The sequence below is a fragment of the Polypterus senegalus genome, chromosome 10 (genome assembly GCF_016835505.1).
Source record: "Polypterus senegalus isolate Bchr_013 chromosome 10, ASM1683550v1, whole genome shotgun sequence".
NCBI lineage: Eukaryota > Metazoa > Chordata > Cladistia > Polypteriformes > Polypteridae > Polypterus > Polypterus senegalus.
The window spans coordinates 117,744,241-117,767,138 of NC_053163.1; the positions used below are offsets into that span (position 1 = coordinate 117,744,241).

Genomic DNA, 22,898 nt, shown 5'->3' on the forward strand with positions numbered 1-22,898 from the left:
AGCACAAGTTAACAGGACACTGAAAAACTGTCCTATCACTGCAACTCTGAGACAAGTCTATGGCTTAGAAAGCCAAAACCATCTTTCAAAAGCTGATAGACTGGGTATTATTAACACCACACCCCCTTCTGCAAACTGTCAATACAAGTGCTCTATGAAGCAATCACTGCCACATAGAGACAAATGTATAACCATGCTTTGTTTTGTAAAGTTTCATCTTAATAAAAAGGTTGTTGGTGGTTCTACCAGCACTCCTGCAGATGTAAACAAATTGGCCCAATAAGGTCTGCCCAAATATTTTAAGCAAAAAAAAAAAAAAAATCCTAGACATATTCAAACGTTTCCAACAGTTTCACTTTATTGGATACACTATAAATTGGTGGAAATCGATTCAAGACCAACTGTGCACTTAAGATGCAGTGTTCATTGCCTCTTTTTCAGTGATGGGCGTTTTATTCTATGCATGCGAGGTTTGCAATTTCTCAGTTTCCATGCAAGTTTTCCACTGCATGCTAATACGTACCTTTCAGACTAACTTGCAAAAGTAAACTGACTGGAAAGTCAGGCTTGAAGTTGACTAGTTTACCCATCGATAAAATAAACTTGTTTGTAAAAATTGTGAATATAAGCACCACCCCCCCAACCAATGAAAACAGTGGGGATTTTTTTTAACCCGGTTTCTAATTATGATCACTTCACCCCCTCCACCATTATTCTGATGGAATGCTAATCTACTGCCATAAAAACAAGGGCACCCATATTTTGTTTTAACTTTATCCACTGTTTTAAGTCAGTTTAAGGGCAGTTATGTCAGTTTTTCTCCTGCATGTCACACGTTTGATTTAGGTGGAATGGACGACCCAAATTGGTTCCAGAGTGTGGTGTTTATGACAGTGTTCCACAACCTTTACAATGTAAAACTAGATCACAAGGCAATAAAGTTCTAGTGATCCACATGAAGAATTACAAAGGCGATATAAATTTGAACAGTGGCCAATGGCAGACGTCGCTAACTCCGGTCCTGGAGAACCACCGTGGCTGCAGGTTCATTCTAACTTTTTGAAAACGAGTGCCCCATTTGTGCAATTAACTTCTTATGAATTCATTTTAAATTTACTTGTTCAAGATATTGTCCCCTGAATTGCTTCATTTCTTTCCTTAAATGGTACCCAAACAGAAATGAAATGTAAAGCAAGTGAGACAACAGAAGAGCAATTAAGTCAGGGCCTCAAACTCCAACCAGTTGCTTAATTAGGCTCACGGCCTTGTTAAACTGGTTCTTTAATTCCATGGCTTGTTGATGCTCTCATTGTGCAATAGCAGACATTTCAGGAATTATTGATTTCCTGTTTTCAAAGAGCACTGGTAAAGTATTTTGTGGACCTGAGCAGATCAGCATTCCTGAGGCCTTAATCTTTTTCAGATATTGTATGATGGACACCAGTTTTGGCTCATTTTGTATCTTCTTGTTTTGATGCTAATTAAAGGGAAAAAAAAAAAAAAAGCATGCTGCCACAGTGGTCCCCCGGGACCGGAGTTGGCGAGCCGAATTAAGAGCGATTAGAAACTTAATAGAACTGATAACTTTCTGGGGGTTGGGTGCCGAGTTATACTACAAACAAGTCTCATATGAACATGACCCTGCAATTGCCAAACACTGGTTTAGGTGCTGGAGCTCATATCTGGGGAAGGTTCCTGCCCTGCATTCACAGCTGCCAGGAAAGGCATAGTCCCCACCCCTAGAGGAGGCTTGTATGAAAAAGTCTGTACTTGGTTTATCCCAGGAGTGACATATTATATTTAAAATATTAAAAAAAAAAAAAAAACCACACACACACCCCACAGACATGCAGGCAGTGTCATCTGCAGCACAAGAACACCAAACTATTGTACAAAAACGTTACTTTTGTTTACCACTAGAAATTCTTTTTGCTGTACACACCAAAAACCAATGGTTAACAAACCAATGCATAAAGATAAATAATAAGTAGCAAATAGATAAGTAACAGAGGCAGGATAAAGTATAAAATGTAATAGGTAGGTGTGTGGTGGACAACTCAAATACAGTTGTGCGAGGTAGTACTGAGAGTGAACCATGGTTATAAACTCCAGTCAGCTATTTAAGAGTCTAATGGCCTTAGGAAAGTTCTTTAGCCTGGAAGTCCTGCATTTCATACTTCACACTTCTACCCTCAGGCAGGAGGAATAGAACAGTTTGTGTTGGGGGTGGGTGGGGTCCCCGAGGATCGAGGCAGTTCTCCTTCGGACTTTGCAGTTGTACATGCTAGGCAGAGAGGGCAGTGGGGTCCTGGTGATCTTCCCAGCACGCTTTACCACTTTCTGCAGGAGTTCGCGGTCCATAGCAGTAGAGTTGCCATACCACATGGTGAGGCAGCTGTAAAAGTTGCCAAGGATCTTAGTCAACATACCAAACTTCCTCAGCCTACTCAAAGTATAGCCACTGTTGAGCCCTCTTGACCAGCTGTGTGGTGTTAAGTATACAAGTGAGGTCTTCACTGGTGTAGACACCCAGGTATTTAATGCTGCTCACCCTCTCCACTTCAAGCCCTCAGATAGAAAGAGGCTGGTGAGGTCAACAAAACAAATTATGTACCCTATTAAAAATGTATCCCTTTAAAATGGTGGGATGCAATTGTGGGGCAGGGAAGTCCGGTCAGACATCAAATAAACTGACATTAAGGCACTACCCCAGAAGTATTGTGGGATCTCAATTTCTCAAGGGAAGTGTGGATTTGATGAGACAACTCCACAACACTGTAGATTGCAACACTTATATAAACTAGACTGAGTCCAGAAGTTTCATAGCAAGGCAAACTGCAGTGGGAGAATCATAGGGACAAAAAAGTTACTCTTTTTATGTGCCCAATTTATTGTACATTTGGTGTCCTTAAATATGCATCCTGTTTGTATGCATTTTTCTTCATTTATTTTAATAAAAGTACATAAACAAGGAACACCATTTATAAATCATTGTTATTTTGTCATTTTACTGTCTTTTTTTTAAAGCAGATTATCCAAAATGTTCCTACATATTATTGTAGATTTACCCTTTTATTTTAATTTGACAAAGCAGTCATCTGTTATTTTTAAAAGATAAAATACAAAAAAGTGATTACAAGTACAGAATTCTTAGTGATTCTTTGCACATAAACATTTAAAAAACATACATGGCTGCAATATGCAAGCAGTGATGCTGGTGGACATGGTTTTGGCCTGCAAGTCACTAAAGTTTCAGGTCATGATCTGATGAAAAACAAACACCCACCACTATGAGAGTACACCGAAATATGTGAACTGTTATGCCTTTGGAAACCAATAGTTAAATCAATTTTAATATGATTAAATGGCAAAACACAATCAAGTATTACTTTTGAAAGCTGATGCTTATTGTAAAAACTATGAAATTACACCATTTACATTAATTTACATTATTTTCATAGCTGAAGTCCAAGACATGATAAAATGCCAAAGAGCAACAGAATATCAATTTATATACAGCAAGCTCCATCCAGAATCGGGTGCTTGGGACAAAAATGGTTAAATTTGAACACTGCATATATCCGAGATCCTCAATAGTGATACACGCCTCAGGTTTTCCATAGAAGGCAATTTAATTATTGGACAGGTCTATGCAACAACACACTGGAAGCATTGATACTACAAGTAAACAGTGTTTAGAGGACATTTCCTATATAGTAGCAATTCAGCAACTTTGGCGGGCAGTCCGCTGTGGAATCTTATGAAGCCACATGGACAATGGAGAACTCAGCAGTTATCCTGCACGTGAGCTAAACAAATGCAACAGCCGAATACAGCTGGTGACTAGATGCAGGACAGACTTGGGAGATGCAAAAGAAAGAAATAGAAGATGGAGACAATTTCCGTCACAGACAAGTTTAACTAAAATCAATTTAAGTGTGGAATTTGTCAGCATGTAGCACAGGGGAATCTTGTCCTTCCTAAAACAAAGTGCCAATAAACTGCCATTTCACAAAATAAAAAGGACATGGCCGGTTTAATGCTTGCTCCCATTTCAAAAGGACAACAGATTCAAACATACCAACATATTTACTAAAAGCATGTAATTTATCATTAATTAGGAACATGCTGAAGAGGAAGGTATTTTATAGATTCATTGTACCGTGTACAAGGCACCGAAACTCTTGTGTGCTAATCAAATAAAACTGAAGCACGTCACAGTGCCTAGTTTCATGACACTAGGAAGATGCCCATTTTAGGGGGAAGCACAAAACTGAAATTTTGCAACAAATTTTCAAAAAGAAACAGCAACTAGTTACTTTTACACAATACACAACTGGAATTTACTGTGTATTCAATGTTTATAGCAGTATTCAAAAAAGGTACATGTCAGAAGTGAAAACTTTTCTGATCCATTGTGGCCCTCATTAATTAGGCCATGGGGGGGGGGGCGTGTTTATTATGCAGAAATGTCTAGACAAAGCTAGTTTTAAATCCCCCATCGATTCCGAGCCAGTAAATGCAAAGTTCTGCTGAAGCTTGCAATATAGCCAGTGCTGCTCTGAAAGGGGTACACACTGCTTAGGCTAGGACTGCCATTAGGTACATATCCCACTCAAGGACCTAAAGGTGCAATTGCCCACACCAAGTAACCTCAAGGTAACACAGTGGATTGTTGATATTGCCAAGCAGTCTCCAGCTTTTTTTTTTTTAGCCCAGGTCACTTTTTCTGTATGCCAGGCAAGTAAATGTGTAATCTGTTCTCTGGAGAGAGAAAAAGACACCCCACAGAGTTTGGTCCCAGACTTATTAAATGAACACAAAAAGATACTTTAAACTGAAACAGGCGCTACAAAAAGACTGCATACAGCATATTGAAAATGTTATGCTTGGTTTCCTGTAAATAAACTAGTCCGTGTCAAGAGGCCTTAGTAGTACTATTGAGAAAAAATGTAATTGGTTATATAATATTGTCTTTACGACTAACCAAGTTGTTGCAACTGTCAACAATTACAAATCATTGTGTAACACAAGCAATATGCATTTAAAGTGTAGACACCAGTTTTCCAGTACCATAATCCTGACACCAATGCAATAAAAAGTTTAGTCTTTGCAAAAAACAGATTTAAAAATATATTTTTTTTGAATACACAGGTAATTTCTTTACTCAAATCTGCCATTTACACAAGCCTATCTTGGGAATGCACAGAAGAAGCCCAAATTGGGCAAAAACTATCACAATTTAAATGGGGGTGAGAAAGAGGGAGAAAAAAAAAAACACACACACACACACACACACACACCCACATAAATAGATCTCCCGATTTCCAAATATAAAAAGGAAAAAACTGAAATTAATATTTTTTTTCAAGATTGCCTCATGCACACAAAATATGGTACTGCGTTAAGACAACATTGCTGAAGAGAAAAATGACTAAACATTCTCAGAATCACTCAATGCATTTCAGTATAACTGGGTTAGGGTGAAGTTGCATAAAGCAGATTCACACCATTCTGAGAATGTGATGTGTGTAGTTGGTTGCTTGCTTGCTTTCTCCCCCAAATGGCAGTCCTGGAAATCACAATCTTAAAAGAAGAGTCTCAGAAATAGCAAAGGTATTTGGCGGATTCCTCAATGTGGGCATATGCTCAGCCTCATCTGGAGGAAATAGAAAAGGGCAGTTCTTAATAAAACTGCCAAGGGTAGGCTTCCTATATTGTGCATTTTTCGATGGGAGGAGAAAAAAAATGCACTAAGGTGTGCAATGGGGTGTTTTGGCATAGAGCAGAAAATCCTGCACGATGGTCTTTTAATTTATATAAAAAAAAAAAAAAACACAAACACACCACCACATACAGCACTTCTGCGTGGTATCTCAAAATCAGGATAGAACGTAACCAGTTTTACTGCAGCTATTGAAAGAAAAGCAGAAAGTGTGTGCCAGTTCTTGGAAATACAAAAAAATGGCATTTTACTCTCAAATAGTGTTGCCCTTTGTCAGATTTAAGTTCTGTATCTTACAAACCATGCAGTACATTTAAAAATCCCCCCCTCCCCCAACAACAAGAACATTTGCTCTCCGTTACCCAGATAATAAATAAAATTATGAATGCAAGGTACTCACATATATGAGACCAGAGTAGTATCTCTCTTTGAGGTTGTGCAGTACAGAGGCCTCATTGAGGCAAGTAAGCTCAGCCATATCTTCCACCTTGCTGAACTTGGGAGGGTTCATCTTCTGGATGTCATCTTTGTTCACCTTCACCTTCTTCCCATTTTCAACCAGCTCCACCAAAGCTTCCTCCCCAGATTCCTCCTTGACACTAGCAGCCTCAAACCCATGTCGCTCAGATGGTACCCACACAAGCTTCTTTGCTGCCCAATCTGCTTGTGCCAGAGGGTTATTTATCAAATTTCTGTCCACATAGAGATATTTGTCTGCATCACGTTGAGCCATCTTGGCAGCAACAGGCTAGTCCTATAAGATAAAATGGAAATTTTTAGAACAGACTGAAAACCAAACTTGTTGCATAAATCATGATGTTATCATAGGACAACTATACTTCCCAGTCAAGCAGCCACAGCATCCAGTGGAAATACAAACATTCTGGGACCATTTTTTCCCCTCATACTGATCTAACAAAATTATGTTGTAAACACCCTTTGCCCGCCATCAAGCTTTCCATTTCATTGAAGTGTAATTGCCTATTTAAACTTTTTAATAAAAACACAATAGTGTGTTTTATTTTAACTCAACATTTCTTAGCAGGGACCATTTTGCAACTCTGTTCAACTGCAAGGATGATTAACAACCTGCATGTATTTGACATCTGGTCCAAAGATAAGCTATTACACTCATTAACTGGAGAACTTAGTGCTGGGAGGTATACCGGTTCATACCGAAAACCGTTTTTTTATGATATGGATTTTTCTTATACCACAAAACTGGTTTAAAATTGCCTAAACAACGTTCGGAACGTGGTGCAGCAGGAAACTTTTTGTGGACCTTTTTCACTGCTACACATGCATGCAACGGAGTACATATGTTAGTGGAGGTACCGAGTGGTGAAAATGGATAGAGAATATTCCGAAACTAAAGCTGTAGCAGACGTGATGACACAGAAGAACTTTTTTTTTTTGGCAAAACGGAGCCATGTCTGTTGTCTGGAGATACTTTGGTTTTAAAAAGGTCAGATGTGGAACAAACAACTATTTACTGCAAATGCTGTCGAGCTAAAGTTGTTGCTGTTGGCGGCAGCACAAGCCATTTGCTGCGCCACCTTAGTCACAAACATGCTTTGGAGTACCATGAATTTATGGAACCAAGATTGGCACCCTCCACGTCCTCAGGTAAAACTGAAAAAGCTGGAGGACACTCAAGTCAGACTTCACTTGTAGACAAGTTTGTTAGAGGTACTGCCTACAACAAGCGGTGGACTGAGATAACCAACGCCATTACAATCCATATAGCCAATGTGTCAGTGACAGAGATTAACAGAAAGTGCAGATAGATATTTTATTAATTCCCAAGAGGAAATTCACACACAAAAAAAAAAAATTGCGAATTCACAAAAAATTTACAATTTTTTCTAAGACGTTCAGTGCAATACAACTTTTGACAAGCACCTCTGGATATTTTACTAAGTCTAATAAATGCCTCTTAGGATGGTTGAAAATATGTTGTCAAAATTATAGTTTAAGTTGTTTGTAAAATTTGTCCAATAAAAAGGTTCTATATTTTGACTGCAACTGTCATGCAATGCAATTCCTTCTCTTCATTAGTGCCATCCCTTTGAAAACTCACTTTATGGGGCCATGCAAACCTGTATTAATACTTGTACAAAAAACCTTTTAAATGTGCACACAATGCTCATGACAGTGGAATAGGTTATTCTTAGCCAGTCTTCTGCGGTTATTGCTGTGGAAAATGTGGTTAACATCCACTTTTGCATGGGGGGAAAAAAATACCATGATAAAGAATTTTGGTCATACCGCCCAGCACTAGAACTGTAAAAATGCAAGGATATATTGAGACAAGTAGTACAATTCAGTGAAATTGCATCATGAGTAGGGACTCTGAAGTGCCACCAGGTAACTGCTCTTACTCTTATTCATCAAGTAGGGGAGCATGCATTGGTACATTGTGTTGGTGCACCCACCACAAGACCCCAGTTAGCAACCCTCTAGGGCAGACACGCAATCCAGTTCCACCCTCTAAAAATGACCATCTGCTGTAGCCAGATGTTATGTGGGCATTCTTTAGGCCTGGTCCAGCAGCTCGGGTCCTTCAGCAATGAGAATCCTGCAAGCCAGATCACCCTTGGGGTAAATGCACTACATGGCTGTAATGCCATAATTGACACTCCATCCCAATGCAGGTAATGCTCCCAGAACCTCCGGGGCACATTGGACACAAAAATCAAACCAGCAGCACTCAAAGATTCTCTAAAGAGACAGTACCAAAAGGAGTCCAGTCTATCTCAGGACACTGCATAGAATCCATGTCTAAGTAATAACCATATAACAGTTACTTTTTAAAACTGCAAAAAACACCACCTCATCACTTGCATTCTTCTGCTACCTGAATTCACATACTCTCCTTGGCTACAAGAAGCAGGGTTTGAATTCAGACATCTTTAACAGGAGAGAAATATAAATTGATTATGAAATGTTATGAAGTAGACATTTTTAGTGAACTTAGAAAGTTGCCATGAAAATGGAATACAACCCACACATTTTATTCCAATTATAATAATCCATTTTACATACTGAAAAACCATAAACCAAGACTGGACTCAGACTGGTCCCAAGCATTCCCTCTAGTCCCTTTTCAAACAGGAATGGTCAAGTGGATGTTTATCTGTACCAGAGCGTTCTGCAGCAATAGTCAACTTTAGATAAGCAAGTAAACCTCAATCCACCAAATTTGTTTCTTAAAAACACATCAGTTGTGACATTTTGATCATGATGTTATTTGGTGGATTTACACACTGTTAAAACAATGGATTAACCACTTATTGATCATGTTGAATTTTCAGCCTAGCTTGCCCTGAAACATTTACCCACAAGAGACAGAACACAATACATACAATAGCAGTACAATAATTTAAGGTAGAAGCCAGAAGGCAAGCCCAAGATTATGCAATGTTGGACAGCACTACTCAACATTTTGGTCCTTGAATTGCGGACTAAGTTAACCTAAAAAGAAACAGATCCACAACCTGCCACTCAAGGAAGATTAATGAACTTGGGTCAACTCAGTCTGGATAACACAACTATAGAAATGTATTTTTTGCTCTTAACAGTGCATGAAAAGTATGAAAAGTATACATACAAGTCTAGAGTCAGTTCCACTCTCCCAGAGCCCTCCTCCCAAAAACAAAAAAACACAAACAAAAAAAAAAACTCTAAAATTTCATTAAACATGAAATAGCTACTGCTGCTCCAGTTCTCTAAAGCCCCACCAAAACTCAAAATCTTAAAATTACAATTTAATGCCACTAAAAGGCTAATATATAGTTTTCACAATACTCTTCATCACCTTTAAAACTGACAAATCTGAAAAGAAATGAAGTGGTTTCATGACAACATAAGGTGATAGTGTATTGAAAACCTAATGATCATTTAAAAAAAAAAAAGGAGCAGTTAATGTAGGACAACTAGTACTGATGTGTGTGTACCAAGTATGCACATCTTGCCAAACCTGTAAACATATACACTCACAAGTCTGTAATATCAATGTTTGGAGGGGAGGGGGTAATGTCTAGCATTTGAAATTGGCGACAACAGAAAAGTCATTTCCAAGGCCATGTTCATCAAAAGTATCAAAATACTGATAGGAAATTACTGCAACTTGAAAATGGAGTATGTATTGGAACAATGCTGATATTTGTAGAGCCCACACACTTGCAGTTCATTTTGGGTTTTGACAGTTGAACTTCACAGGATACCAATGAGCATGGCTGGGGACCGATTTTTAGTTTATATATATATATATATATATATATATATATATATATATATATATATATATATATATATATATATATATATATATATATATATATACATACACTTACAGAACAATCAATAAGGACCTGTAAGCTTTTGAATTGATACAAGGATGTAACATTTTTTGATTTTCTGTGTTAAGTTTAGTAAGATAGGAGTCTACAATTGTTTTAAGCCCTTACTATAAAGTGTGCTGTTGCAATGCATTTATTACATGCAATTTCAAAATTGTATTTCACCATAATTATTATAAATGCAAGGTGCTCCAACTTTTTAGGGTTCAATTGCATAAACAATGGTTCTACAGCCCCATGTAATCATATATTCAGGATATTATAGAACAAACTGAATTGTGGGATGGTGAATAAAGTTAAAATTTGAATAGATTTGGCAGACTGGTGGCCACTTCTCAGACTGTTTTGCATGAATGCAGCAGTATGGTGCATCTTCCTTGGAGCTATATCATGAAACGTGCTGATCAACATACATACACACACACACACACACACACACACACACAATTTGATGGCCCTTTTTGTTACAGTTGTCACATACTGTTGAAGAAACTAGTCCCAAGTTCAAATCTGCCTATACTTGAGTGTGGGTGGATGGGAATTACCGCATTTGGTATGGGCTGTAAGACACAACTACAGTAGTAGTCCATAGCCTTGGTGTCAATTAATCATATGCTTTAATGACTAAAATTAATATTGAGGAAAACAAATAGCAAGATTTTAATGCATGAAGAATTGCAATTTAAACCACCAACTTTCATTATATAATGTAAAGGGTATCAAAAATGGCACCACACTTCAATACTTTTTTGCACAATAGTACAACAATCTTTGTCCATACTAAAATGACCAACACACACGAGGGAGATGTTAACTCACACATGACAAGTGTGCATCAGTTGAAAAATAAAAATCCCTGAAAGGATGTCAACTCTACCAGCCATGAGATTTAAAATATATATATATATAAAAAAAAAAAAAAAAAAACTTGCTTAGCCTCCAACAACAAGCAAGACCAGCACATCAGTAAAACAAAACCTCAGAAGACAGACAAAATCACTTAGCCACAAACATGGGCAAAATAGTATCCCTTTAACCTTTTCTCCCACCACTAATGCACAAGCAATCCAAGCTCATTGGCAAAACCAATCTATCTATATCTATTCGATATCGATATCTAGATATATATAGTTTTTTTCTGACTATTTCAATAGTTTCTAGGACCCTGGGCTTACACAACTAGTAGTATACAAAGTTGCACTCCAACTGCACAAAATGCATACAGGTAGGCAACTCAACATGCACTATTACAAAGTAACTCCTCTATGCCCACCATGCTGAAATATGGTTCTCTTTCATGAGGGCTGACCAGTCAGGGAATGAGACATTAATGAGCAGAATTGTTCATCCTTCCAAACTGCAATGAAAAGCAAGTTTTCAGATGAATGCAGCCCTGGATACATTTTTCACTCCCCATTTGAATGGGTTAAAAACAGCATGGTACTGTGTGTAACAGACAAAAAAAGGGGATTGCTGTAATGTCTGCATTATGGACATAGCTCTAGACACAATAAGAGCAGTGTCTTGGAACATATTTCAAGTAACTAAAAAAAAAAAATAATAAATCACACCGTTTATAGTGGGTTAAAGAGTTCCTCCATTCCACAATGTTTGGTCTAAAGGAAACTGGGATAAGCAAGAATATGCACAGAAACAAATTAAAAAGAAAAAAACCACAGACAAAATACACAAACACTAGATGGATGTCTACATTTGTGCAGATCTTGCTTTTAGAATATTTAGTCACAAAGAACTAAAAAGGGGACTATCCAAGTAGAATACATTAAAAAGATACAATATCTCTCACTTAAAGGAGGTGGCTACACTAACCAGGAAAAAAACTTAAGCTTGGCTCAAAAGCATGAGACACATCCCCACCCACGCAGGTGAGCAGAGAGCCAAGGAGACTTCATGCCAGCAAAGCAGCGAGTCCAGATGGAGTATCGCCACAACTGCTGAAGACTTGTGCGTTGGAGCTGGGGAGTCCCCTACAGCGCATCTTCAACCTGAGCCTGGAACAGGGGAGAGTTCCGAGGCTATGGAAAACAGGTGAGGAAGGCAGGCTCTATTGTAGGCACGGAGGTGGACAGGTTGACATCCGTGGTAGAGCGACGGACGCTGAGCAGGCTCCTGTCAACCTTGGAGAATCCACCGCATCCATCCACTGAACAGTGTCATCTCTAGGAAGAGGAGCAACTTCACAGACTGCGGTCACTGTCCTGCTCCACTGACAGACTGAGGAGATCATTCCTCCCCCACACTATTGGCCTCTTTACGGGGTAAACATTAACATTATTCAAAGTTATTGTCCGTTTTTACCTGCATTTATTACTCTAATTTAATATTGTTTTTTGCATCAGTATGATGATGGATTATGTCAATTACCCCTTGGGATTAAAGTAGTATCTATCTAGGTTTGACGAAGGAGGTATTAGAATAATCCATTTTCTGAATGTACTTAATTCAAGGAGACACTGAACCAAACTCACCATCAGTAAGACGACAGGAACTAACCCTGTACAGATCATCAGTTCACTGCAAAATTATAGTGGATAAACAACCTAGCATGTGGGAGGGAATTTGGGAGTACTCGGAGGAACACCTACATAATTTTGCCCGTGCCGAAACTGGATTACAACCATTATTGCTTCTGGGTTCAAGAAACCAAGGTCAGCAACCCAGCAAAAAGCAGAGTCAACCCTGTACACCCAATGCACTAATATGTTAATATGTTGTATGACTGACTGGGCGTTCACCAATTGATACAGACGGAACTTCATTTGTCCCTGGGGGAAAACTTGGCTTTTTACAGAGTCTCTAAATAAATACATAAGCAAAACACCTTGGAAATACATTTGCTATAAATACTAATCTGAAAATAAACCAAGACATATTTTAGAAGTGCACAAGTTAACTTGACATTTATTTAAAAACCCACCACATACAATTAAAGGTTACTAAACATTCTTTATACAGGTCACGAATGTGTCATTAGGTAACCTCACGACAGCCAGGCAGTAGCCAAAAGTCTACATCACCCATTCATGTTCGTTCTGTTCATCTCGTTGAGAGTGAACAAGGGAGAGAGAAAAAAAAACACACCCCGCAATTTCAACATTGAGGTAGCACAGGCAGTTAATGGCAACAAATTAGCTCGGCAGTTCGTTCAACTTAGTTTTTCCTTTAATGATAAGCATGCATACCAAGCTTACACCAAGGCATTAACTGCAATATTCAAGGGCCACTAGAACATACAGATATATACTTTTGGGAATTTTAAAGATTAAAATTTAAAGATTCATGAGAAGGAACAATTCTGATCTAAATGCACAACCGAAAAAGAAAATTCTTTGTAAATACTGCTTAAACATTTCCTTGGATGCAAGCAACATTTCTCTCCACACTTAAACTATGCCTGACAAGTCTGGGAATATTAAAATGTAAACATTAAGAACCACACAAAATACCAACATATATACACATTTTAAAATGGACACTGTATATAGTCTTTAGAGCATCATTGACTGCAAGATATAGGTCTTGACAATTTTTTATGTTAAGATCCACGTATAGTGGAGTGCACCTTATTTAGTTTTAAAAGCAAAAAAACTATTGCAATATTTGTTAATCAGCTACACAATTCTATGCAGTATGTTAAATGAAATACCCCTGAAGAAAATGTAACTTTGTTTTAAAGATTAAGTCTTCCAAGATATTAATGCAGTACAGCAAGTTTGAAGCTAAACCCAACACAAAACCTTTCACCACATGGACTAATGTTTTAGCACACAGACTATCAAACATAACTACATGCTAGATTTTAAACAAACACAAAGTTTGCAAAACATTTGGCATACACCTAAACTTGCCTGTCCACTCAGTATGAGCATGGGGTTCCTACAGCATACAATATTAACCCTTACTCCAAATACCATTTTCAGCACAGAATTAAATCTGACCCAAACACGGCTGGTATTAAGAGTGTGGGTCCTCATCACTGAACTGCTACTATGACATTACTCCTGTTGCAGATAATGTCCTGGAACATCTGGAAAAACTGGATGAGAATTTGCAATTACTCCAAGTGGAATGGAATAACAAGGCATGTAGGAGGAGTCTTGGAAGCGTGTAAAGCGTAATAGTGCCACCTATATACTGGATAAAGCAGTTTCATAACTAATGTACAAGCAGAATCTTGTACTATAGCATGCAATTCACCATAGTTTTCTAGAGCTGTATAAAATCAAAAGTGCTGCAGGGAAGAGCAAGTAACCAGTTTTACAGCAGGTGGCATATGGCTAAAGTGTTAAAGGCAAACCACCACCACCCAACCAACAAGGAGATAAACTGTCATTTGTTTTTACTACACCCTGCAATCAATACAAGGTCATGTTTGCTTTTCTCTAATTATGGGTGTATTTAGAGACCAAGGAATAAGAAATCCAATAAACAGTTCACCTCATAAGGTCTAAGATGCACTCCAATTAACTTGTACAACTTTATGAAGACAGGTGGCTAGGGCCTATTAATACTAGGAAAACCAATAAAAACATACTCCGACTGCACGAAGGATCATTTTTGGCAAAATACCTATACTGTGTCAAACAGCTGCAAATGGTTTAAGAACAAAAGTCTGTAAAGAATTAAATCTAACAATGAAACTCCACATAATGCTCAGCAAAATTTAAAGTCTAACTGCCTAAAGGTACAAAACAAATCCAGGCCCATGTATTGCCAAATATTCTCAAACTGAACAAGATGCAGGATCTCAAATGGCTAAAAGTCACTTTAGTGCTTTTACTTGTCTTTATGTTGACTTTAGGTCGAATTCTAGTTTTATTAAAGCGAGTCTTTAACACAAAATGCAGAGCCCATTTTTAATACAATAAAATCCTAATGAACACTATTATTGGCACACAAATATTCCATGTTAATCCACAAGACATTGCCAAATTTGTTATGGTGTGTTGCTGAAAAAATCTTAAGATAAAAGCAAGAGCAGGTTTTAAAGAAGCAACACTGGATATACTTCACAGAGGTTTAGTTAACCACCTTTTGCAATAAACAGTGGGGAATCATGTGAAAAAGAAATTCCCCTCAGTGATTAATATAGTACTGTATATCAAATCAAAATTAAATACTGCACAACTACATGAACACTTCCAAAGCTCTCTCTCATATACATACAAACAAAAAAGAAAAAGTCTGTCCCCAGTCTGGATTCTACCTTTTAACAGTGACAGCAAATAAACTGCATTAGTGAAAGTGTGCATATGTTGATGGGCGAGTGGAGTCATTTTACAATTGCAATGAATTACAAAAATACAGCTTACTGAAACTGGAGATTTGTAAAAAGATGGTTCTTAGACATGCTACCTAGTACCAAAAAAAAAAATCTGACAAAGCAAGAGTTTTGCTTGTAATGGGATAGTTAATTTCCAGCAGGACTAGACTGTTTGCATATTTACCACCACCCAATATTGCATCCGATTCACCCCAAACACCCATTTACCTACTCATCTGGTCACTGTATTAGCATTGCCTACAGGTATTGGAGTATAAGGAGTCTCTGCTTAAGTTCATAAACATTATGCAAAGTAAATTGACAGATTTAAATTCTGGTTAATGAAGGAATTTACACAACTTTGCGCAGACCTCCATTTCTCAGCTTCATTTGGGAGTAAGGGGTGGATCTGGAAATGCAGCAGGAAGGAAATTAAGATTAAAAACAGAACTTTCCTCTCACTGCAAAATTAGGGTAAAAAAATGTTAGCCAATAAGTTAATGCATAAATAAACCATGAAGTCTTACAAAACTAAAGTCAAATGAGCTAATCCACAAAATCCCAACTACTCTAGAAATATCCACATAATGTTCAACAAAAGTAACTAGTTACCTTATTGTATGCTCCTAGGCTTACTCAGGGCAGCCAGCTTATTGTCATCAATTAACCTAATACAGTAGTGGGTTCAGTTAAAACTCCACAGACATCATGGTTTCTTTGAAAACAATTTTCATGAGCCAACATATTAAACAGTTAATAGCATAAAAAGCATAATTTACACATTGGAATCTATGGTGAAAACTAGGAGAATCTGTTCTTTTATTCTGTTAAAACATTTCTGGTATGTGTCAACGATAAGAGCTATTCAACTCCTGGATCAAGTTCAAAAGAGTAGAAGTTACCATATCCCCCTTCTCAGGGAGGGCCTTGTTTCTTCAATGCGGAAAAGGGACTGAAACTTCCAATTAAAAATAAAATTCTGTTAATTTAGATTTAAAGCAGATGTGACAATTACAAATTCTTATTACTGTACATCCACAGGTATCAAACTGACCCAATAAACCACCATCAATTTTTAAACAGGCAAAAATGGTATGGATGTGCACTGCTCACTTACTCAGATTGTTGATCACAGGATCATTTACATTGCTTCATTCACAGTGAATAGTGCGATTTTTAAAAAAAGCAAAGATGAAATATCAGTCTTATTTGCAATTTATTCAAGTTAAACCAATACAAAATTTGATCATTGTACATAAGAGTGATTCAGAAAGAAGTCTTGAGACATAGTAAATCACACTTTAATTCAGCTTCTTGTTGGCATGGCCACAGGTGGTGCTGCCCCAGGTACAACTAAAGTATGTTCATTTTAATGTGGAAATAGATTTTAAAACCAGTGAGGCATCTCAGTAAAATTACTTGCATACAATGTAGGTTTTGTTTAGACTCTTATAAAAACCTTTACTACAATATGAGTGCATCAACGAAGTAATGTGTAGTGCTGCAAAGAGAAATTCACTAATGCAGAATAGAAATGGAACATCAAATTGTTTATCATAACTCATGTTCAGTATCAGTGTCTTTCAAAAAAAAAAAAAATAAAAATAAAAACCCCTGTAAACAGTGTATAGCTAGCTGGTTTATACCCACAGCTGTAAAACTACAGAACTACTGTACATTAATATTTCCACCCACCCAAAACTGTAAATAAAAATTCAAGGTGAATTAAAATCTTACTTCTTAAGAGCACCTTTTATAAGGCAAACTACTAATTACAACAAATTTTTAGAATAATTCCTTTGAAAGAGTAATACTGGGTTTAAAAAAAAAAAAAACACTTCAAACAACTAGTTTTTATGCACAATGTTTTCTGAAAAGGCACCACATGAAAGTATTGAAGGTCTAGAAAACGCCTAGATCACCAACACTGCTCCATTACGTAAAACTTGGAGAAGCGTTCTGGCATGTGTTATACCCACAGCTCTTGCGTTTTAAAAAAATATTTTGAACGTGGGTTATGTTTACACCACCCAAATGTTTCCAGCCGGAGGATAGTGGTATAGGACTCTGCACATTGCCTCCCTTCGATTGGTAAGAATATTTGGGCCTGGCCAGTGCTTAAAAGAGGGACCATCTAGGAAAAAAAGCTTGGGTTGCTTTTGGAAAAGGTGTAGTCGTGGTCATTGGAGAATGCATACCCTCTGGTGCTCGTGTGCAGATCCCAAAGCTCCAGTACAGTAAAAACTGGTGTCCTCCGGATGAGATGTAAAACGGAGGTCTTCAATCTCTTTAGTCATGAAAGTGGGCACTTAAAACTGTAGGATCTCCCTCAATGTCCTCGCTAAACTGCCCACAATGGCCTTGTGTATTCTACCCTACTACTCAGTCTCAATATCTATTGGACACTCTCTCTCACCTCTTCACCGCCTACTAGCTACTGTGTTTGGAGTGTACGGACATCATATAGGTTGATGCAATGTATTGGTGGTGGTTTCCCACCGTCTATGTAAAGCACTTTGATTAGGTGAGAAAGCGCTACATTCATGTAGTTTACGATGTAATTAACCACATTACACTTCATATAAATGAAATGCCGATTTCTCTCAACTGTCTCCAAAACGAAATCAATTAAAGATTGAACTACTAAGAAAGTAAATTAAATGTAACATGACTGCGATCGGTGTTCATAGCCATCATTTACTTCACATCGGCCGCAGAAAAGCAACATAAATCACAGTAGATGCGAGCGTAAAACGGAAGAGAGAAAATGAGGGGCAGGCCACATCGACCCTCCCCCTCCCACTGCATTCCTGATGCTTTACCAGTTACATTCCATTCCTGCTTTACAAACAGAGCCAGCAAATATCCAACCACTCGCGTGCTAAGTTACCAAATCTACTAAAAAGGATCAATAACAGAAAGCAGAGTTTTTTTTTTCGATTTGGCGTCACACGTGACGCAGTGGAGCCGGGAAACTAGCCCACGTGACGTGGAACCCCACGCCGCCTTCAAATGCGATCTTGCTGCTAAAGTTCCAGATTCCAGCTTTCAGGAAACACTAAAGACGGACAAGGCCACACCCTCGTCTGAAAGTCTTCAAGATTAATATTAAAACCCATCTAATACGATTGACTAACTTACGTTCAGTGATGGTAGGGGTGTGGTATGCTTTCCGACCTGGAAATTAATACAATATACCAAAAGTCGACCTGGAAAGGAGTATACCAAAAGTCATATTTACGTGTATCTCTTCAAGCGAATATGAACTTAAACCGATCTTTGGTCGCGTTTCCGTAAAACGCCCGTGACGGACTCGGGATTGCGACTTTCAGGGAACCGCAACTACAAGTTCGTCATAGCGCAGCATTTAGACGCAGTACTCGGCGCGGATTGGCCGGTATGTGAAATTCTGCCAATACGCTCTCAGCGTTCCACGCAGCTTGCTTTTACTACACAAGCCCTGCTCGCCCGTCATTACAGCACAAGGAAGCAGAGAGCGAAAGGCACGCCCTTGCCCCGCCACTTCAGAATCGCCGAAGTACTCAGGTAGTAGTTCGTGTGCACCCGCAAGAACATGTGCAAGAACTTTGTTTTACCCAAATATTAAATAAAAAACAGCAGTCGAAACTGAAATCCGAATATACTGAATCCGCATTTTACCCCTGTGAAGTAATGACAGGTCGGGCTCTGAAGTACACGTTTTCAGTGACAAAATGGGGGTCCGCCACTAGGGGATAGCTTTGGTGCCGCTATATGTATCTATATACAAAAGTGAACGCATACACCTAACCTCCCCATTATTAAAAAAAATAAACACGACCTAAAAGAGTGGAAGTGCGTGTGGCAAGTACAAATTGCTAAAATATATAGACGTCTTAAGTAAGACATTCCACTATTTTCGCTTTGGTATACAGCTAGGCCAACCGTAAAGCTTTAAAAATGACAGTTAATTTAAAAAAAATTAAAATAAAAACCTGGAAAGTCCCCATGCGTCTAACCCATTTCACCTCCTCGGTATGGCGCAATTCTCATTTTCGCTGTAATACATGAACTGAAGTTCAGATTGTTTAACGCGAATGTGTACAAGGTTAAAACACGCTCAGTAATATTTTCGCGGAAAGTAAGCTCTACTAAGTCACCATATAGTTCCGAGGGTGCGCGACACACTTACGCGAACTTTTGTTTTTTTTAAACTTAAAAACACACCGTGCTACTTCAAGACTTCCTGCCTTTCGTTAAACCCATGACGCGGGCATTTTAACCGGCCATCATGATTAGAAAAGGCAGAGACAGAGCAAAGTTTAAGAAGACAGGTAAAGATTACGTCTGCCGGCGCTCCTTCCTGGTTGGCAGTGATGATGCAGAAGAAACAGTCCCGACATGAACTCACCTGCAAAGCCTGGGGAATAGTCAAACACTACCCAAAACTGCAAGAAACTCCGCTGTCCACTACGATGTCCTTACAGGATGGTATGTATCTGCGAAAAAAAGGCTTTACTCGACTATTCGACAAGATTCCCCCTTCCAGTTAGCCTTTTCTCCGGTGCTTCTGCCGCACTACCAGAAGTCCCGAAGCAGGCAGCACTCCCTCTCTCTCTTTCCTGCCCGTTTGAAGTCGCCTGGGTGCGGCCAGGGGCGGGGCAAATGAAAGCGTTGCCTTTTCACTGGTTAGTATGAATTAACTGACTGGTGATGCAATATGAAGAGGCGGAGTCTTGAGATGACTTAAAGAAATATGTTTGGAGTCCAGGTTTGCTCATTATGAGAGTATTTAATAGTAAAAGAGAAAAAGTGGAGAGATATTTTTTATTAGACGGCGTGTATACATATTTAATTACAGGAACATTTTAACAAAAGTACATTCAACAATTTCTTGGTGTGTATATTAGTGAGGATTTTACCTAGTCACACAACACTATTTAATTGGTAAAGAAATCTCAACAACATTTGTACATCCTGAGAAAACTAAAGAAGTTTGGCATACAAGCCAGAATCACTGGTAGTTTTTATAGGAGAAATTTTTTACCAACGCCATCACAGCCTGGTTTGTTCACTGCTTTGCACAGGGCCGCAAAGCCCTATAACCAGTGGTCAAGATTACCCAAACCATTTCAGGAAATAGTTGTCCATCTCTGGAGGACATTTACCATGCTAGAATCATTAGGAGGGCCAACAGCATTATAAAAGACAGCATCCACCACAAAACAGTCTATGCACATTGCTGTCATCAGGCAGACACTATAGGAGAGTGAAATCAAGGACAAGACTACATATAGCACAGTTTTTATCTGCAGGCAATTAGTGAATGGTTACTGTCCATAACCTCTTTTCCTCACAATATCTTACTTTGTTGGCACATATTGTAGGTCAAGCCAGCAATTTACCTGTTCTAGTTACCTTTTTAATTATAATATCTGAATTACATTTTTATATGTTTATGTAATACTCATGGTATTTACAGTGTATATGCTTACATAGCACTGCTGTATTTATTGTAGATGTTTTTCTTATCTATTGTCTGTTAGAACATTTATTGTACTGTGTTGTTTAATTTGAGTATATTGGTGGCTAGAAAAGCTTATAGAGGAAGATTTTTATTGTATAGTGCCACTGACTGTTTACTGTGTATATACAATAAATTCTTAACTCAATACAGAGTTCACAAAGAATCATTAATAACTCCATCCATTCATCTTCTAAACTGTTTGGGATGTTACCAGGTCAGTTATCATAGAGAAATCTGGCACAAGGCAGCAACTAGCCTAGGTGAGATGTCAGTCCATGAAAGCATTACACTCACTCATGTTGTTCAATGTAGAAATTCCATTAATAATAATAATAATACTTCTTTGCATTTATATATTAAGTCTAACATGCATTTTATTAGAATGTGGAAGGTAACCCAAATACCCCACCAAAATCCCAAGCACACATGTTGAGAAACTCTTCACAGGAAGTGATCCAACTGGGAATCAAATTCAGCTTTTGGAACAGACAGGAAGGACCAGGCCACTATATTTCTCAAAGAGGTACTTTTATTTATGTAATTTTAAATGTTTTAGATAATGATACTGTCTTAGGCCTATTAAAACACCAATTTGCTCATTTATGTGCTCAGTACCTCAATGGTGTAATACAAGATCATACAGAGAAAAAAAGTAAGTTTGAACATATTGTACAGTGAAAATCAGGAAACAATCCTACATAGGACACAGTCCCTCATAGGGCCCGCTCGCTCACACCAGCCCAATTTAGAGTCACCAAACAGCCATACCTGCATATTTTTGAAATATGGGAGGAAACTGTAGTATAACGAGAAAACTCACAAGAACTTTGTTGGCACATGCATGCAAGTTCCACACAGACAGTGACTAAACCATACATTTGCAACCAGGAATGTGAAGCTGCCCCTCTTTTAACAGCAGCATCAACAATTGTTGCCAAAGTCACCCATAACCTCAACAGTACAATGGGGAAGATTCAGTATCACAATCTGCTATTCACTAAAAGACTATACAGAGTATAGTACAAGATGGAAATCTCTCAGCAGCACTAAAACCTGCAAAATCAAATTACAACTTTCTAATATTTATTATATAAATGAATAAGTGGAATTCTGAGATAAAATGCTACAAAGAGATGAGGCAAAAATACATTTCCACTTAAATGATGGAAAAGTGAAAGTGTGATCCACAGCAATTCATGTTTGAGACATGGAGGAAGTTGCATCATGTCTTGACCATACATTCAAATTTCTGGATTGGCTCATTCATCTTTAGTGATGATATCAATTATGGCTATGGCTGCATAGTAACTTTAGAAGTGAAGAGAAGAATCTTGTCGTTCAGACTCTTTGGCTGGTGCATCCTTTTGTGGAAAACCAATCATCCAAAACATACTGATGATGAAACAGAGAAATTCATTTGTGGCAAAACAATTAGGAAAGTCTTTAGCCAAATCAACGTCCTAATTAAAATCCATCCATCATGTATTTCCCTAGCTTAAAGGGATGCTGAAGGCAAGAAACACACAAAATAAACATCAACCAAAAAAAGTTTTGCCAAGTGTCTCAAAAGAACAAAACATAATTATTACATGATAATGATATGTAAACAGATATTTAGTTTTATATTACTTCAGTTATTTTTTTGTAAATATGTCACTGTATCTATGCTAACTTTAAATGTTGTGAGAGAAAAAAATGTGTTATTTCTAAATGAAAAAACATATATGTGCAAGAATACCCAGGAGTGAAAGGTTAAATTGTGTGCTTTTATATAGCACTTTCTAACTACTCAAAACACTTTACGTTGATGGCAGGGTACCACTTCAATCACCACCAATGTGTAGCATCCTCCTGGAGGATGTGGCGGCAGCCTTTCTAGCACCAGCACACTCACCACAAATTAGCTGTTAGGAGGAGAAGGCGTGAGAGAGACAGTTAGCCAGTAAGGAATGGGAGATGATTGGAGGGCCAGAATGAACAAAACTGTGATGGGCAATTTAGCCAGAACTTTGGGGCACACCC

The 22,898-nt window shown here is 38.1% G+C and overlaps 1 protein-coding gene across 2 annotated transcripts in view; it reads right to left on the reverse strand.

Moving 5' to 3' along the window:
- Positions 1–19,966, reverse strand: part of myh9a (myosin, heavy chain 9a, non-muscle) — an 86,190-nt gene extending 66,224 nt beyond the window's left edge. For both annotated transcript variants that reach the window (XM_039766425.1, XM_039766424.1), the window contains exons 1-2: positions 19,761–19,966; positions 6,126–6,479 (exon numbers count right to left, since the gene is read on the reverse strand). In XM_039766425.1, coding sequence (XP_039622359.1) covers positions 6,126–6,458 — 333 coding nt within the window. In that variant the 5' untranslated portion in view covers positions 6,459–6,479; positions 19,761–19,966. The remainder of the gene's footprint in view (positions 1–6,125; positions 6,480–19,760) is intronic.
- Positions 19,967–22,898: the final 2,932 nt, after the last annotated feature.